The 17,504-nt window shown below is 36.4% G+C and overlaps 3 protein-coding genes across 4 annotated transcripts in view; 2 read left to right on the forward strand and 1 right to left on the reverse strand.

The window, feature by feature from the left end:
* si:dkey-34d22.1 (discoidin, CUB and LCCL domain-containing protein 1) overlaps positions 1-10,079 on the forward strand; it is a 28,870-nt gene extending 18,791 nt beyond the window's left edge. Inside the window, exons 13-15 of one of the 2 annotated variants that reach the window (XM_059338473.1) lie at positions 1,375-1,412; positions 1,493-1,603; positions 8,108-10,079. In XM_059338473.1, coding sequence (XP_059194456.1) covers positions 1,375-1,412; positions 1,493-1,603; positions 8,108-8,532 — 574 coding nt within the window. In that variant the 3' untranslated portion in view covers positions 8,533-10,079. The remainder of the gene's footprint in view (positions 1-1,374; positions 1,413-1,492; positions 1,604-8,107) is intronic. The other variant, XM_059338474.1, reaches the window with a different exon arrangement.
* The window catches only part of LOC131975753 (trypsin-3), a 641,927-nt gene that overhangs the window by 551,418 nt on the left and 73,005 nt on the right, over positions 1-17,504 (forward strand). The window lies entirely within an intron of this gene.
* Positions 10,546-16,721, reverse strand: si:ch211-79k12.2 (uncharacterized protein LOC568844 homolog). Its single transcript, XM_059338481.1, has 3 exons — positions 16,497-16,721; positions 16,110-16,326; positions 10,546-14,271 (listed from the first exon to the last, which is right to left on the reverse strand). The coding sequence occupies exons 1-3, from the start codon at positions 16,521-16,523 to the stop codon at positions 12,767-12,769; spliced, it is 1,749 nt and encodes a 582-aa protein (XP_059194464.1). The 5' UTR covers positions 16,524-16,721; the 3' UTR covers positions 10,546-12,766.

Here is a 17,504-nt window from a genome sequence, read left to right on the forward strand (position 1 = left end):
TATATAACAACTATCATGTCTTTCTTTTGGCTAGAAATATATTTTTGATATAGCTATAATGATGCTAGCCATTAGCCCATTAGCAGACACAGTATGTATGTTGTGTTTAGAGTGCATGGACCTGCTACCAAAACTTCACCAGATAAAAGATAAAAGTAACTGAGAAAACTTATACTGGCAAAATTTTCTTGCCAAAATACACTGATTGAAATTAATTTACAACACATGAAATGCTGTAGTCAAGTCAAGTCAAAGTTTATTTATAGAGCACATTAAAAAACAACCTCAGTTGACCAAAGTGCTGTACAGTTATTAAAATAGAATACATCATACACAACTGGATATAAATAAAAACAGTAAAAAGAATAAAATACTAAAAACAGTAAAACAATCAAATAAAATAGAATAAAACAGTAATAAAAACTCAATCCAAAACAGAGTTAGAGATAAAAAAGACAAATAAAAGGGTAAAAAAAGTAAAAAGAAAAGAAGGATTCTTGCCTAGCTGGGACTGAACGCCAAGGAGAATAAAGAATATATTTAAAAAAGTAATTAATTTATTAATGTCTTCACAACGGAAACAGTTGTCTATTTTCTTTCTGTCGACCAATCAATTGACTATTGGCTCAGCTGTCATTGTGATGCTCCAGTGGTCATTAGTACACTAAAAAAAAAAAAAAACTTGTTCCCAGAACGTAATAAAATTATGGAAATAATTTCCACCTAAATAAAATGCTTTAATTTAGCGAGAAACAATTTTGTTGAGTGAACAAAATGTAAATATTTCGGGTCAGCATGATGTATTTGCGTTACTGTTAATTAATTACCAGGTCAGTCCAACTAGATTTGTAAGGCTAATTGTAACATACTAACGTAATTTTATTGGGCCATTTAAAGTTGTATGATATCATTAAGAGTTACTTAATTGGATGGGGTAGTTTTTAAATTGGTCCAGTACATGAATTAATTGTGACGAGCCAACAAAACAAAGCCAGGTTGAAGTGGTTTAGCCTAAAAGATTACCTTTATCATGAAAATGAACATAATAATAATTATTCATTTATTCAACCTATATAACCCCAGCTGGTGTCAAGTTTAGAAAAGAAAAACACAAAGCAAATTGTGTTGTTTTAACATTAATTATTCTAGTAAATTTAAAATTGTTGCATTTTATGCTTTAACTACATGTTTTAAAATTGTTCAACCACAAAACATAATTGTATATAGTAGAAGCTACATGTTAGACTAAGGAGAAGGTAACAGACACCCAGTTTGCTTTTTTTCAGTGTAGCAGACTACAGTAGCACACTTTGGAAATGGTATCTAGTATGTACAGTATTTTAATTTTTTGTATTCATCTCCTTCCCCTTATAGGAAAAAAGAGTCACAAATGAAGTACTCCTTACCCACAAGTAAGTCAAGAGCTTTTTCATTGTTTCAGTATTTTTCAGACTTATCTTAAAAGCCACTGACTGTGTGTTCGTGTGTCAAGCAGGTTGTCAGAGTTTCCAGGCAAAGAGTCTCTCTGGTTCCCCATCAGAGCTCATCTCTTACCCTCTGGAGAGAAACGTCCATGATGCTCTACCCAACCCTCCTCTAAATGGTGAGAATTTATTAAAAAATATACACTACCGGTCAGAAGTTTTAGAACACCCCAATTTTTCCAGTTTTTTATTGAAATTCAAGCAGTTCAAGTCAAATGAACAGCTTGAAAGGGTACAAAGGTAAGTGGTGAACTGCCAGAGGTAAATAAAAAAAGGTAAGGTTAACCAAAACTGAAAAATAATGTACCATTCAGAATTATACAAGTAGGCCTTTTTCAGGGAACAAGAAATGGGTTAACAACTTAACTCTATGGAGTCTTGGGCTATTTTGTCCATTTTTTTTGTTAGTCATTTTGTGTCTTTTGGTGCCTTTTTGGTAATTTTGTGTCTTTTTTTTAGTCATTTTGTGTCTTTTTTTTAGTCATTTTGTGTCTTTTGGTGTCTTTTTGGTCATTTTGTGTCTTTTTTAGTCCTTTAGTCCAACATAAAATGTGATTTTGAATCTTTTTTTTAACTTTCAAAACACTATCATGCTCAATAAAGAATTTTAAATGTTACACTGAGTACACTGAGACATTAAACTACATAATTTTCAATTAAATTCTGGAAAAGTTGGTGTGTTCTAAAACTTTTGACCAGTAGTGTATATATGATTTACTTTTCCAGCAGAAAGTGCCTTTTACTGGTGCAGCTATCTGCTGCCTTCTTGATGCCTCTTTTCATTGTCAGTCCAGTGTTTGCTGGTGATCTCAAGTGCTGAGCTCTGCCTTTCCTGCTCTAACAGTCTCTGGCCTCAGTGGTCAGTTTGAGGAGCTGATGCCAGGCCTGACAGGCAAACAGCTCTCTCCACGGGCTGTCCATTCTTTCCCCCGGCTCAGCCCATCACCCAGACGCAGTATAAACATTCCTTTCTTTGGTCCACGGAGCCTCTCTGAAAGAGACCCTTTAATTGGAGCTCGATAAAGGCCACCAGTCCCCCTCTCCGCCTCCTCCAGCCCCTCCCCCAGCGAGGGGGCCCGTCCCTGAGAGGTCCAGTGATAAACAGGACACAGGGTCAAAGCTAAGACAATCAAAGCCCTCACTACTAAAGCCCATCTAATTAAAATAGCTCTGGCTCTGAGGCTCCCTGTGGGCTCTGGAGGAAGGTCTAGGCCTCCCACACCACACCACAGAGTAGGGTCCAAGGTTATAATAGTTTGGGATTTTTCATTAGTTTTAGTTTTAATTTCGTTGTGAATTTTTGTTTTTTCAAATTCAGTTAGTTCTAGTTATTTTTTTAGAGTGAGTTTTCTAGTTTTAGTTTAGTTTTTAGTTTTTTGAAAATGCTTAGTTTTAGTTTAGTTTTTATTAGTTTTAGTTATTTTTTAGAGTGAGTTTTCTAGTTTTAGTTTAGTTTTCAGTTTTTGAAAATGCTTAGTTTTAGTTTTTATTAGTTTTAGTGTTAGTTTTAGTTTTAGTTATTTTTTAAAGTGAGTTTTCTAGTTTTAGTTTAGTTTTTAGTTTTTGAAAATGCTTAGTTTTAGTTTAGTTTTTATTAGTTTTAGTGTTAGTTTTAGTTATTTTTTAGAGTGAGTTTTCTAGTTTTAGTTTAGTTTTTAGTTTTTGAAAATGCTTAGTTTTAGTTTTTATTAGTTTTAGTGTTAGTTTTAGTTTTAGTTATTTTTTAGAGTGAGTTTTCTAGTTTTAGTTTAGTTTTTAGTTTTTGAAAATGCTTAGTTTTAGTTTAGTTTTTATTAGTTTTAGTTTGTTATTTTTTAGAGTGAGTTTTCTAGTTTTAGTTTAGTTTTTATTAGTGTTAGTTTTAGTTTTTTTGTAATGGGCTATGTGTTGGGTGCCAGATTCAAAGAGATCGTAATACATTTTGCCTTTATTTCCTTTGGTTTATCATCTCAGCCCCAATAAGGTTATTAACTCTTACAGTTCTGGGTGTTTTGAATTCTGGTTCTAGTGTAAACATCCCAGTCTCAGTAAACATATTCACCATGTGTTGCATGTTCAAATAGAAACACTGAATTATGAATGAAAAAAGTTGACAAAAACGAAAACTAAGGACATTTTCACTATAATTTTAGTTAGTTTTAGTTAGTTTTGTAACCACACAATACAGTTTCAGTTAGTTATCGTTTTTTTAAAAACTCTCGTTTTTATTTTTATTTCAGTTAACGAAAATGTTTTTTCAATTCTAGTTCTCGTAATTTCGTTAGTTTTCGTTAACTATAATAACCTTGGTAGGGTCTGCTCGGATCAGCCCCCGTCCCTGTGATTAGAGGGGACATTGTTGGTGGCCCAGCAGCTCATGCAGGGACTCAACATTGGCCGAGTATGAAACTGCTATTGAGTAGAAGAGAAGCTTTTCCCAGAAACGGCAGATTCAAATTAGCAATTGGTCCTGAAAGAGTTTTCCTGTTAGTCACAGGATGCAGCTAGTTCAGTTTTTTCAACACCGTAATGAAGTATTAGTGGGGGTGCAACAGGAGGTTTTTGGAGCTCATAAAAGGTTTTAATATATTGGCGGATCCTGATCCAATCCAATCCAATCCCCTTTATTTATAGAGCACAATTTTAGCAAACACAAGGTTTCCAAAGTGCTGCACAAACAATAAATAGATAACACACACTGTAACAAAATGCTGTGTATTTACGGTGAATTTACAACAGCATACTGAACAGAATCTCACACGCACAGTTCAGATCACCCAAAAAATAAACAAAATGACCAAAAAAATGAAACAACATGACCAAAAGAGAAAAAAATACCAAAAAAGACACAAAATGACTAAAAAAAGACACAAAATGACCAAAAAAAGGAAACAAAGTGACCAAAAAAGACACTAAATGACCAGAAAAGACACAAAATAACCAAGAAGACACTAAATGACCAAAAAAAGACACTAAATGACCAAAAAAAGACGCAAAATGACAAAAAAAGACACAAAATGACCCAAAAAAGAAAAAAAAAATACCAGAAAAGACACAAAATGACCAGTATTTTTACAACAATTTACAACAGTATACTACTGTATTTTATAATAATTGTAAAATACTGTTAAATATTCATCCCTCACATGTAAATGAATATTTAAATCGGTCAATTTACAATAAAAGTAGATAACTATAAATTAAAAGCATTAAACACTATTTGTAATGAATTGCTGTAAAATAACACACACCATTATCCTACGATCATATACTGTAAGCCAAAATATGGTAATATAATGTTAAATGAATTACAGTATGTGGACTGTAAAATAACATTAAAATACTGGCGTCCCTGCTGCCAGTATGTTACTGTTATTTTACAGTGAAATTTGTTACAGCGCAATACAAAGAGATGTAGTAAACAATAGAACAGTAAGATGCAATAAGATAAAATAAATTAAAAATGGGATAAAAATGGGATAAAAATAAATAAAATAAAATGTAAAATGTACTGCCCGCACAAAATAAAATATGCATGTATACAATAAAAACAAAAAATCATAAAATCAACACTCTACATAGTGTTAAAAGCCAACGAGAAGAGGTGGGTATGATATGCATTTTGTAACCGTCTTGAAGATAAAAGGCTAAAATGGGATACACTTTTCTGACATGCTTGTTGGAAATGTGCGTTGAGGTTCATTTTTGACTATAGTGTGAAATTTTTCCAGCTCAAGGTTCACTTACTGAGCCATCCCAAGCCTTGGGAGAAGCCTAATAACTCAGCCTTAAGTTAAGAATTTACTTTAGAGTATTTTAAAGGTAATTTGAGGTAAACAAATGGTTTAAAATCTTACACTTTAATCCAGGCTAATCCAGCTCTTAAATCATTGATGGAGGGAATGAAACTTAGATTTACAGGGAAACTCACTAAGAACTAAAAGGGCACTCAGAGTGCAGGTCTGTTGTTAATGGAAGTAAAAAGTAATTTGTGTATTCCTCACTTGATTTGGAACTGCTCAACAAATGAACTCAACTCAACTTTATTTGTAAAGCACTTTAAAACAACCACAGCCGCAACAAAGTGCTGTACATAAACAAACAGAACAAGAGACAATAATATATATAAAACAGGAAATATACACTAAAATAAATAGATTCATTGCTTTTATTTTAATTTAAAAAACAATAAATAAAAGGTAAATGTACCAGGTTTTATCTTGGCCCATGCCACATGTTTTAACCAAGTTTCATGAAAATCAGGCCTGTAGTAGAATTGTTAGGGATATACAAAATAAATGTAATCAATCATAGTTACATGAAAAAAAAATATATCTGATAACACAATCACATTCAGCTGTTTCAGTGATTGAGGCAAACATTTTCTTTTTTTGAAGTTAGACGAAATACTACTCTCATATGCATCTGTTTTATAAAGGCTGCAGCTGATAGCTTAGCTTAGCTTAGCACAAATATATGCTAGCCTAGCTATGGACAAGCTCTCAAATTAACACATTAATACTTGTTTATTTAATCTGTACAAAACCTCAAGAGTAGAAATGACAATTACCTGGTTATGTGCTGGACTTTGGCTGTGTTTGAATAGTTATTTTTGCTTTGGAAGTTTCCAAACCTGGAAGTAATTGTCAGCCATGATAATAAAGGCTGGTTGAGGAAAGGTGCTTCTATCTCCTTTTGCATAGGGTACATTGGATCATTCATTACTAAAGGAAAGGAAATCGTGCCGTCCCACAATTCCTTGCAGCTGCAACATTTAAAGCGACACACCATTCAGCTGTTTGTGAAAACAAACAATTTATGATCTGTATAGTAAAACGATTTGCAGGCCTTACACAATTTGTCTTATCTTGCATAAATTTAACAATTATTTTCATACAATAAGAATTCATGTGGACATATATGAGTGGACAGGTGTGAACAACCATTCTCAATGTGACAATCATTTAGTTTTATCTTTGTGACTGGCAGCCTATATTCCTTTTTTTTTAAACTTTTTCTTTATATATTTTTATTGGAAATTAGCATTCATAAGCATCAGTACAAGACATTACTTATTCCACAGCTGTTTTCCACATTTTTGTTTTTTAAAGGGTACATTAGAACAAAGAACCGCAAAAGAAAAATAAATACAAAACAAAACAAAAAACATAGTATTATAATAATATATAATAATATATAGGGAGGCAAAAAAGCAGAGAAACAGAAACATTAACAATTATGCTAATAATACCAATACATAAATAAACACAGGATGCCAAGTATGCTCTTTAAAAAAATAAAAAAAGATTTAAAAAAGATACCTTATTAAAATAAATGAAAATTGGATGCCTTTTTTAAAATTTTAATCCAATATAGGCAATGAAGTTTATATAACCTGCATGAAACAACATGGTGAGAATGAACAGGGCGAGGCAGTTAAAAATCTGAGGAACATTGTAGTTTTACCATGGCAGCCCAACATTATTAACATCCACTGTGGCATAATTACCATAACTGCCCAGTGTAAGTGCAATTAAATGCTGTGAGCACAACTGTGTCTTTTCCTCAGTTCTGATAAATTCTCCTTCACGTTTTCTTTACCTCAAGACGTTTTCTAAGAGGTAAAGTTGTTAGGAAAACCTTCCCTGGCAAGTGCTCAGTGCTGACAGTACCATTGGCTATATTAATATACATATATATATATATATATATATATATATATATATATGTATATGTCTGTAAGGTAAAAAGGCACTCAGAGTGCAGGCCTTTCATTGCACCTTATTTGTTTCACGGCACCAACATTTTTATACTGCATATTCATATTTATTCTGCACTGGAATTCTACTCCTTAATACATACTCCTTCTTTAGACACTTTATTTTTACATTACATTTTATTGTATTTTATTGTATTTTTATATTTTATTGCTTGAAGTACACTACTGGTCAAAAGTTTTAGAACACACCAACTTGATGGTGAAAATGAAAATGATGCAGTTTAATGTCTCAGTGTACTCTGAAATTAATGCACATTTGCAACATTTAAAATTCTTTATTGAGCATGATAGTGTTTTGAAAGTAAAAAAAAAAAGATTCAAAATCACATTTTATGTTGGACTAAAGGACTAAAAAAGACCAAAAATGACCAAAAAAAGACACAAAATGACTTACAAAGACATGAAAAGAATAAAAAAATGGACAAAATAGCCCAAGACTCCATAGAGTTAAGTTGTTAACCCATTTCTTGTTCCCTGAAAAAGGCCTACTTGTATAATTCTGAAATGTACATTATTTTCCAGTTTTGGTTAAGCTTACCTTTTTTTATTTACCTCTGGCAGTTCACCACTTACCTTTGTACCCTTTCAAGCTGTTCATTTGACTTGAACTGCTTGAATTTCAATAAAAAACTGGAAAAATTGGGGTGTTCTAAAACTTTTGACCGGTAGTGAATGCCTAGGTTGTTCTTTTTATTTAATTGTGTTGTCATCGTCTCTGTGTGTAATGCTGCTGCTACACTGTAATTTCCCAGCTTGGGATAAATAAAGTCTATCTATCTATCTAAATACTGAACTGAAGCTGAGAGTTTCTAAATAACAGAAATACATCCTCATAGTGTTTTTTCTATTTTATTTTTAATTCCAGACTATGCAGAGCCTGCTGTTACAGCTATTGGACAGAAGGTTGGTTCCACATTCAGACCCACCTCAGATGAAGGCTACACCACGCCCTTCGCCATCAGCCACTATGACACTCCTGTGAACCTGCCGGAGTACGCCGAGCCTCTTCCCCCGGAGCCGGAGTACGCCACGCCGTTCAGCGATCAGCTCTCAGACTCCAACCTGCCGACTCTGACTGGGATTGTTCACAGCAATGCACACAGACATGCTGGTGGCAGGAAAACATCCAGCCACTCTCAGTACGACTGCCCGTCTCACAGGATGCTGTCCAATGGCTACTGCACGCCAGCTCTACATAACAACGGCCCCCGGCCAGTCAGCGTGGTCTACGCTGAGCCCAAGTCATGTGACTCTTTACTACAGAAGCACACATATGAGGAGCCTTTGTGAACAGTCAGCTCAGGCCCCGTTTACACGAGGACGCTCGCGGGTAAAAACGACTAAATATTTTATCAGAAGTGCCTTTCGTTTAGACGGTGAAGGCGTTTTGGGGGCTTAAAGACGCAAAAATCTGAAACCACCCTCCAAAGTGGAAATCCACTCCTCCGTAGCGTGTCGTCTACACTGACAAGACACAAAACTCTGATCTGATCTGCTCACGTCACGTATGTGTTTACGTCACATACATGCTCCAGGACAGGAAATAAACAAACGTGGGATTATTTCCATGGTGGGACCTTCAAGCTGCTCTGGCAGCTCTAATAAACTTACAGGAGTCTTTCCACCAAATGTCCAGGATATGTACAGATAGTATTAGTGAACAGAGAAGGATCTGGAATTACCTCCATCACATTCTGGATGCAGCGATTGGTGGGAGGAGCCAGACAGCTGTGAACGAGACCTGGGAGATCTAGTGATGGTGGAGAACTTTGTGGAAGGAGTAGCTGATGAAAATGTGTGGCGTGAAAACTTCTGCATGCCCAAAGATGCTCTTATGGCTTTAAGTGATGCCGCCTGGCTGCATACAATCACATTTCACACACTTTTGCGTCACCGTATGCAGCAGATTTCCTCCTGAAAACGCTCGTCTAAACGAGGAATAAAAAGTGAAGACGCGACGCCACTTTTGCGTCTTCTGTTCAGACCGTCCTCGTGTAAACGTAGCCTCAGACATGGGGAAAAATACTCCTGAAATAAACTGTGTTGGGAGGACACTAAGCTGGACGGAGTTGTCCACAGAGTACTAATGTGACAGCTGAACTTCCTGAGAAGTCACTTTGGACAAGATGCGTAAACGAGGGTTCACTCAGAGTGCACAATGATCTGAGCCATACGCACACAAGTATTTCCTTTCAGGAAGTATGTCGTTGTACAGTGGATGTATCCTGTGATGCACAAAGAAAATACAGGTTCAGTCGTCTCTCTTAGAGATACTGTTTATTGAAATGTTTAATCACAAGCTGCACTTTCAGAAAACACATACAGTGATGTACAGTACAGGCCAAAAGTTTGGACACACACCTTCTCATTCAATGCGTTTTCTTTATTTTCATGACTATTTACATTGTAGATTCTCACTGAAGGCATCAAAACTATGAATGAACACATATGGAATTATGTTCTTAACAAAAAAAGTGTGAAATAACTGAAAACATGTCTTGTATTTTAGATTCCTCAAAGTAACCACCCTTTGCTTACTAGAATATAAGACGTGTTTTCAGTTATTTCACACTTTTTTTTGTTAAGAACATAATTCCACATGTGTTCATTAATAGCTTTGATGAATCTACAATGTAAATAGTCATGAAAATAAAGGAAACGTATTGAATGAGAAGGTGTGTCCAAACTTTTGGCCTGTACTGTATGCTTAAGTGTATTTAACAGGTTAATGCAACAAAAAAAAGGATTGAATATGTTACTTGTCCTCACAAAACATTGTATTCACAGCGAATAATATTTTGTTTAAAAAGAAAAAAACATTTAAAAAGCACTATAAATGGTACACTGTAACAAAGTGGTTGAGAGTGTTGCAATGACGATGTTTAACCACTAGGGGGCTCTCTTGAGCTTTCCACAGTAATGGATTGTGTAATGGTTTGTCTGCTGGTTCTCAGATAATTTTCATCCATTTATAAACATACACAGTAACAAATATTCTTTAAAATAAATGATTGGATAGTATAACACAGAAAGGCACAACAGGCAAGGTGGTGTCTTGAGTAGGATGGAGGACTTTCCTTTGCAGGAGCGAAAGTCCTGATGATTCAACCTACTGTCTTTGACCAAGACACAAAGCTTTTCATTATAAAACATTTCCAGTACGTGGCTCTGTTACCTCTTAGTTTTTTGCCACTGTACAGTAATTTTACGTAACTCTGTTTTCCATACTTTTACTTCATTTTCTATGCAAGTCCATTGGATTGTCTTTTATTTTTGTATGGAAATTACTGGTCCTTAACCCTTTGATGCACAACATGGGTCAAAAATGAATCGCATTATTACAACAGTTATTATATCAATTCTTCCTTTCATACTTTAAGAAAAATAGTTTTTGCGTAGTGATACAAAAAGTGAATTTAACAATTTCAGTATATGTGTAACTATATTTGTCTTATTTTGAAGGTTTAACTTTAAAATAGTTGTTAGAACCACCAGATTACATTGGAAAATCACTTATTTTAACATTTGAGACTTATTAGAGCCACCAAATAATAATTTTCATTGGCAAAACACCAATTTAACAAAATAGGATAGTTAATATTTGTGTCTTCTTTGTCAGGTTTTAAAGACATTTTTAAGAAATGAAAACAAAAACATTAGGATGTAAAACAAGTTATTTGAGGAAAACCTGCAAAATGAAATGAATTCATTGCAAAGATAAACAATATAAAAACTTAATCGGGTCACTTTAGACCCATGTTGTGCATCAAAGGGTTAAACAGATACAATTACTAAAAAGAAAATGTAATTTAAATAAACAATTCATGACATTGCTGTTCACAAAGAAGGTAAAGATAGAAAATTGTACTTTGGCCTTTACATACAAGGCATCAAGGGTCAGGTGTCCTCTATTATCTTAAAATGTGACTAAAAAAAACCTCAAAGACATAATTTAATTTTCTAGAAATACTTTTACAAGCTTTGTGGTGTAACATTTGGCGATGAATTCGCTAACCTCTTCCACTGCTGAGTAAGGCACAATAAAACAAGTGTATTAAGAAAATACTTAAAAAGTTGGCCTGGTGTGTAATTGCAGCGGTACGGTGTAAGAGGTTGTTTAAAATATTTGAAGCCTGCAGCACAAACAGGCAGCTGGTTCCCTCACTGATAGAAACATGGCAACCAATCTTAACCCATTGAAGCCTGGAAAGCGGATATGTCGTTTTGTAGTATTTGTATAAGCTCTCAAATACCTTTTTGAATTTCATTTCTATCTGCTACAGAGGCTGAAAAATCTATTATTTAGTAGAAGAGTTCACACTTTTTTTCCAGAATTTTTCCAGAATTTCCAGAAAATTAGAGGCTTATTTTAAAATCGCCCATTTTTCAGGCCTCAGTGGGTTAAGTAAGGCTGACAAGATGCCCGAATTTTAAACTTCAATACCATTCGAGAAAAAAAAACATCATCGATACAATGGCAAAAAAAAAAAGTCCCTGGTAGACGCTTGATTGCTGGAGAGAATATCATAAGAGCTGCAGGTTGAGGACCTTTTTCTTCCACATTCTTTGGGTTGTCGTATATTTTAACTTCTGTACTTACTATTGAAAGTATAATTAACCCATTGAAGCCTGGAAAGCGGATACGTCGTTTTGTAGTATTTGTATAAGCTCCAAATACTTTTTGAATTTCATTTCTATCTGCTACAGAGGCTGAAAAATCTATTATTTAGTAGAAGCGTTGACACTTCTGTTGAATTTCCAGAAAAACTTTAAAGGTTTTAGGGGCTGATTTTAAAATCGCCCAGAGGTTTTACAGGCGTTTTAGGCCTCAATGGGTTAACAGAGATTGTATTGTCTTAAACAAGTATTGATGCATTCTTTATCTTAAGTATGAACTTCTATCAAATCATGAATTTAAAAACAGGCATGACTAGGCTTCTAATAGACAGATATACAAAATTTTACACCTAATATATATATATATATATTCTCCTTATATATTTATATCTAATTAAAAGTCTTAACTTTAGTCGATATAGTAGCTTGAAGTGCTGGATCAAATTCAAAAGACCAATACTTCACTACATAATACAGGTGCATCTCAATGAATTAGAATATCATAGAAAAGTTTATTTATGTCAGTAATTCAATTGAAAAAGTGGAAATAACACATTATATAGATCCATTACACACAGAATGAAACATTTCATGTCTTCATTTCATTAATTTCTTCTAAGTATAATGATTATGGCTTACATTTAATGAACACCTAAAATTCAGTGTCTCAAAAAAATGTAATCTTACAAAAGACCAGTTTTGAAAAGTATGTTTAATATGGAAATGTTGGCCTCTGAAAAGTATGTCCACCTATATGACTCAATACTTGGTTGCAGCTATTTGACTTGAACTATTGGAAATGGACTTTTCCAAGATATTCTTATTTATTGAGTTGCACCTGTATATTGCACATCAAATTTCAACACCATTTCTTCTGGTGTTTCGATCTTGGACCAACAACATAAATTCACTCTGCACTGTTATCACGGTTTGTGCTCAGCTCCTTCCTCCCCTCTTCCTCCTCTTCCTCCTCCTCCTCCTCCTCTCTCCCCTCATTGGAGTAGTGCATCAGTGTCTGGTGTCTGTTCCTGGACGGGGCGTCCTTAAAGCGCAGGCCACAATCTTCACATGCGTACGGAAGCCCCTCTCTGCTGCTGCTGCCTGGGTTTACTCCCTCTGACGGAGGTTTGCTCTCACCACCAGGACGAGCAGCAGGAGCCTCTCTGGGGTCTGGAGCCGTGTGGGGGTTGTTATCTTGACTGTTGGGGGTATTTAGCACAACGCTGGCAGACGTCCTGGGACGCCCGGGTTGATAACCACGGCCTGCCGGCCCCTGATCCACATCCCCAGCTTCTCCGCTGTGCTCGGGGGCCAGTCCGTGAACCGTGCGGTAGTGGAACCGGATCCCGGAGCGGTTCGAAAAGCCTTTCCCACAGAAGCTGCAGATGAAGGGTCTCTCTCCTGTGTGGATGCGCATGTGGATCTTAAGCGCTCCTGACTGGGTGAAACACTTCCCACACTGGGTACAGCAGTAGGGTTTCTCTCCTGTGTGGGTCCTCTGATGGGCCCGGACCCCGGCTAAATGGGGAAACCCCCTTCCGCAGAATCCACAGGAATATGGTCTTTCGCCCGTGTGAATCCGCCTGTGGATCTTCAGAGCCCCAGACTGGCTGAAACTCTTCCCACAGTCGGAGCAGGAGTAGGGCCGGGCCCCGGTGTGGACGTTGAGGTGGATGCGGAGGTTGCTGTGCGAGTTGAAGGCCCGGCCGCACTCGGTGCACAGGAAGCCGGACGGCTTGTGGGTGTGTTCGGAGCGCTGGTGCTGCAGCAGCTGGGACGGTCTGGAGAACGAGGCGGAGCAGTGCATGCAGGGATGCAGCGACAGCAGGGAGGACGCGGCCCGTCCTCGTTCCTCCTGTTGCTGAGTGTGTGTTTGTCTGTGCTGGTGGTGACACACCTGAGTGCAGGTGGGGAAGGTGCGCTGGCAAGGCAAGCAGGGAAACGGGCCGGAGAGCTGTGGAGCGTGAGAGTGAGGGCACGGCAAACACGAGGTTAGAGGACAGTGGTGGTGGTGGAAATGGTGATGGGCGTGAGAGAACGGGGAGTCTGAACCCTCCTGGTTCCTCAGGATCTGGCAACACAAGCAGGGGAACATTGAGAGGTGGGACACGGGGCCCGAGGAGGCTCTGGAAGGAGGAGTCTGCTCCGGGTTCTGAGTCCCTCGCTCTGCTTCTTCCCTCTGCGGCCGGCTGGACGTCCTGGTCCCGAGGTCAGTCGTGCTGCAGCTCGGTTCAGTCGTGTCCGGTAAACACATGCTGAGGCTCATCGGAGCAGAGCTGCTGAGGTCTTTGGGGTGACACGCTGCGTCAGAGTTAGGGGCCAAAGACAAGGTCTGCCTCTGTTTTAAAGCCTCAAAGGAAGGTGGAGACGTGGAGTACGGGCAGCCAGGGCAGGTGCAGGCATTATGCACATCTAGACATGAAATAAATAGGAATTACAATTAAATTAATAATAATAATAATAATAATAATGCATTTTGTTTATAGGCGCCTTTCAGGACTCTCAAGGTCACCTTACAATAAACAATTAAAAACAAAACAATAATAATAAAACAGCAATGGCAGTAATAATAAACAATGAAACAATTACAAATTAGAACAATAAAGACAACAATGACAGTAATAATAAACAATAAACAACACTGAAACAGTACAGAGAAAAATTGTAATTTAAAAATGATGATTTTTGAATGATTTTTGAATGAATGATTTTAGGGATAGGCTAGTCTGAACAGGTGTGTTTTGAGATGTGACTTGAAAGTAAAATTAACACAAGAAAATCATGGAGACATTGACAGTGGCGGTTCTACACAGGGGCCTCCAGGGGCCACTGCCGCTGTGAAGAAGCCCTTGGCCCCTGCTGTGGCCCCTGTGTCAAATTAATAATAAAATGATCAATTTATAACAATGAACAACGGAACAATTCTGACATTTTTTTTGTTCAAACAATAGCTCATTGTACACAAAAGGAACCCAGAATGTATTGTATGTAATTGTATATTTTAACTCCATTGAGTCTTATAGGGCTATTTTGTCCATTTTTGAATCCTTTTCATGTCTTTATGTGTCTTTGTAAGTCATTTTGTGTCTTTTTTGTGTCTTTTTTTTTGTAATTTTTTGTCTGTTGTTGTGTCTGTTTAAGTTATTTTGTGTCTTTTTTTGGTCATTTTGTGTCTTTTTTTTGGTCATTTTTATGTGTTCTGTGTTTTTTTTTTGTTATTCTGTCTTCTCATTTTGTGTCTTTGTAAGTCATTTTGTGTCTTTTTTTGGTAATTTTTTGTCTGTTGTTGTGTCTTTTTTATTTATTTTGTGTCTTTTTTGTCACTGGTGTCATTTATGTGTCTTTTTGTGTCTGTTTAAGTTATTTTGTGTCTTTTTTTGGTCATTTTTATGTCTTCTGTGGGGTTTTTTTGTTATTCTGTCTTCTAATTTTGTGTCTTTTTTTGGTCATTTTGTGTCTTTTTTTGGTCATTCTGTGTCATTTTCAAGACATTCAAAGATTTGGAATGCTTAAATATCATCTTTGCCATTTTTTCATGTGCTAATGTGCCCCTCTGATTAAACACTGGCCCCTCCTTTGGCCCCCCACAGTAAAACTGGTCTAGAACCGCCACTGGACATTGATTATTCCAAGTCCTCACCTGCCCCAGGCTCTCTTTGAATGTCTTGAAAAAGACACAAAATGACCAAAAAAGACACAAAATAACTAAAACAGACACAACAACAGATACAAAATTAACAAAAAAAGACACAAAATGACTTACAAAGACATGAAAAGGATTCAAAAATGGACAAAATAGCCCAATAAGACTCCATAGAGTTAAACTATTATACAATGTAACATTCTGGGTTCCTTTTGTGTACAATGAGATGTTGTTTGAACAAAAAAAAGGTAAGAAATGTTCCATTGTTCATCGTTATAAATTGATCCTTTTATTATTAATTTGACACAGGGGCCACAGCAGGGGCCAAAGGCTTCTTCACAGGGGCAGTGGCCCCTGGAGGCCCCTGTGTACAGTGTCTTGTGTCTTTTTTGGTCATTTTGTGTCTTTTTTGGTCATGTTGTGTCTTTTTTTGGTCATTCTGTGTCATTTTCAAGACATTCAAAGATTTTGAATGCTTAAATATCATCTTTGCCATTTTTTCATGTGCTAATGTGCCCCTCTGATTAAACACTGGCCCCTCCTTGGCCCCCACAGTAAAATTAGTCTAGAACCGCCACTGGAGACATTGATTATTCTCAGTCCTCACCTGCCCTCCTCTGTGATGCCCCAGGCTGCCCCTGCCGGCCGGGCTGGGCCTCTGGTTTGTCCCGGGCAGGTCGAGGTGGTTGCAGAGGTTCCAGTGACGCGCCGGAGGCCACGCCCCACGCCGCGTTCAGCACACCTGGCGGATCCTTCAGGGTGTTTCCAGATGTGAGAAGTTCACCAATAAACTGATGCATCTCCATCCAGGAGGACTGAGCACGCTGCAAGAAGTACAAGACATATAATAGCAGCCAAGTCTGAATGCATTTGGTGCATAAATAACCACGATGTGCTTATTGTGCGCTGATTATTAATAATGCGTTTCATAACTTCAGCTGAAAATCTCAAAATCCACTCATTTCCTTTCTAAACATCAGGCTCGTTTACTTACAATGTCGCTGCACGTCTCTTTGTCCATGAATGTAAACAAACGTTGTTGTTGTTGTTGTCGGGCTGAAGGCTTTAAATCAAAGGTTGTTGTTTCAATCACAAGGGTTCAAAAACAACCAAAGCAATAAACTATTAAGTTCTTTATTACAACATTACGGTACTGTAGCCTGCTGCCCTTCGGTTAAAACAACTCGTCACCTGGCACACATTGTATTTCCGGGTTCTGAAGTCATGTGACACGAGTAGTGTTTTTATTTTTTTACCCCTCTTCTTTTCGCTTAAAAAATATATGAGTGTTTCTGCAACTGCGGGCATTTTTAAGTCCCAGCAGTGAAATTTTGGATTTATGTTAAAATGTGTCCTATGGTGCTTGATAAATATATACACAGTGTTATTGCACATCTTGACATTGAAAAATAAAAAAATAAAAAATGTGATTTAATACAATTTATGAAGCATTTTATGGGTCCAAACACTACTTTTGTTCATGTCCCACAACTGTGGTCTCAATGTTGAGATTATATATTTATAAAATGTAAATTAAAGAACGTAATCTACCGTGACGTAATACGTACCGTAAATTACATTATAATTTAAATAACAATGCAGAAAACATAAATCTACTGATTTACATAATTGTAAAAAAAAAAAAAAAAAAAAAGCCTTTCGGAGTTTTTTTTTACTTAAAAAATATAAGATTCACTTGAAAATCAATGTAAACCAGAATTATTTTTTTGGATTATTTAAACCATGATAAACGAAACAAACAGTTAAGAAGTGTATGTTAATTAGACATTAAATATGTAAAAACTTCAAATGTGATTTGAAGTGAAAGCAGGATATTATTTTTCTTTTTTTTTAAATTATTTTACTTGTTAAGCACTTTGAGATCTGCTGATAAAAAGTGCATTAGAAATAAAATGTATTATTATTATTATTATATTTTAAAGGAGTCTGTATATGGCTCTACAAAAAAAAAAATCAAGGTTAACAACTCTGGTTTTCAGTA

This window comes from Centropristis striata, chromosome 8 (assembly GCF_030273125.1).
Source record: "Centropristis striata isolate RG_2023a ecotype Rhode Island chromosome 8, C.striata_1.0, whole genome shotgun sequence".
NCBI lineage: Eukaryota > Metazoa > Chordata > Actinopteri > Perciformes > Serranidae > Centropristis > Centropristis striata.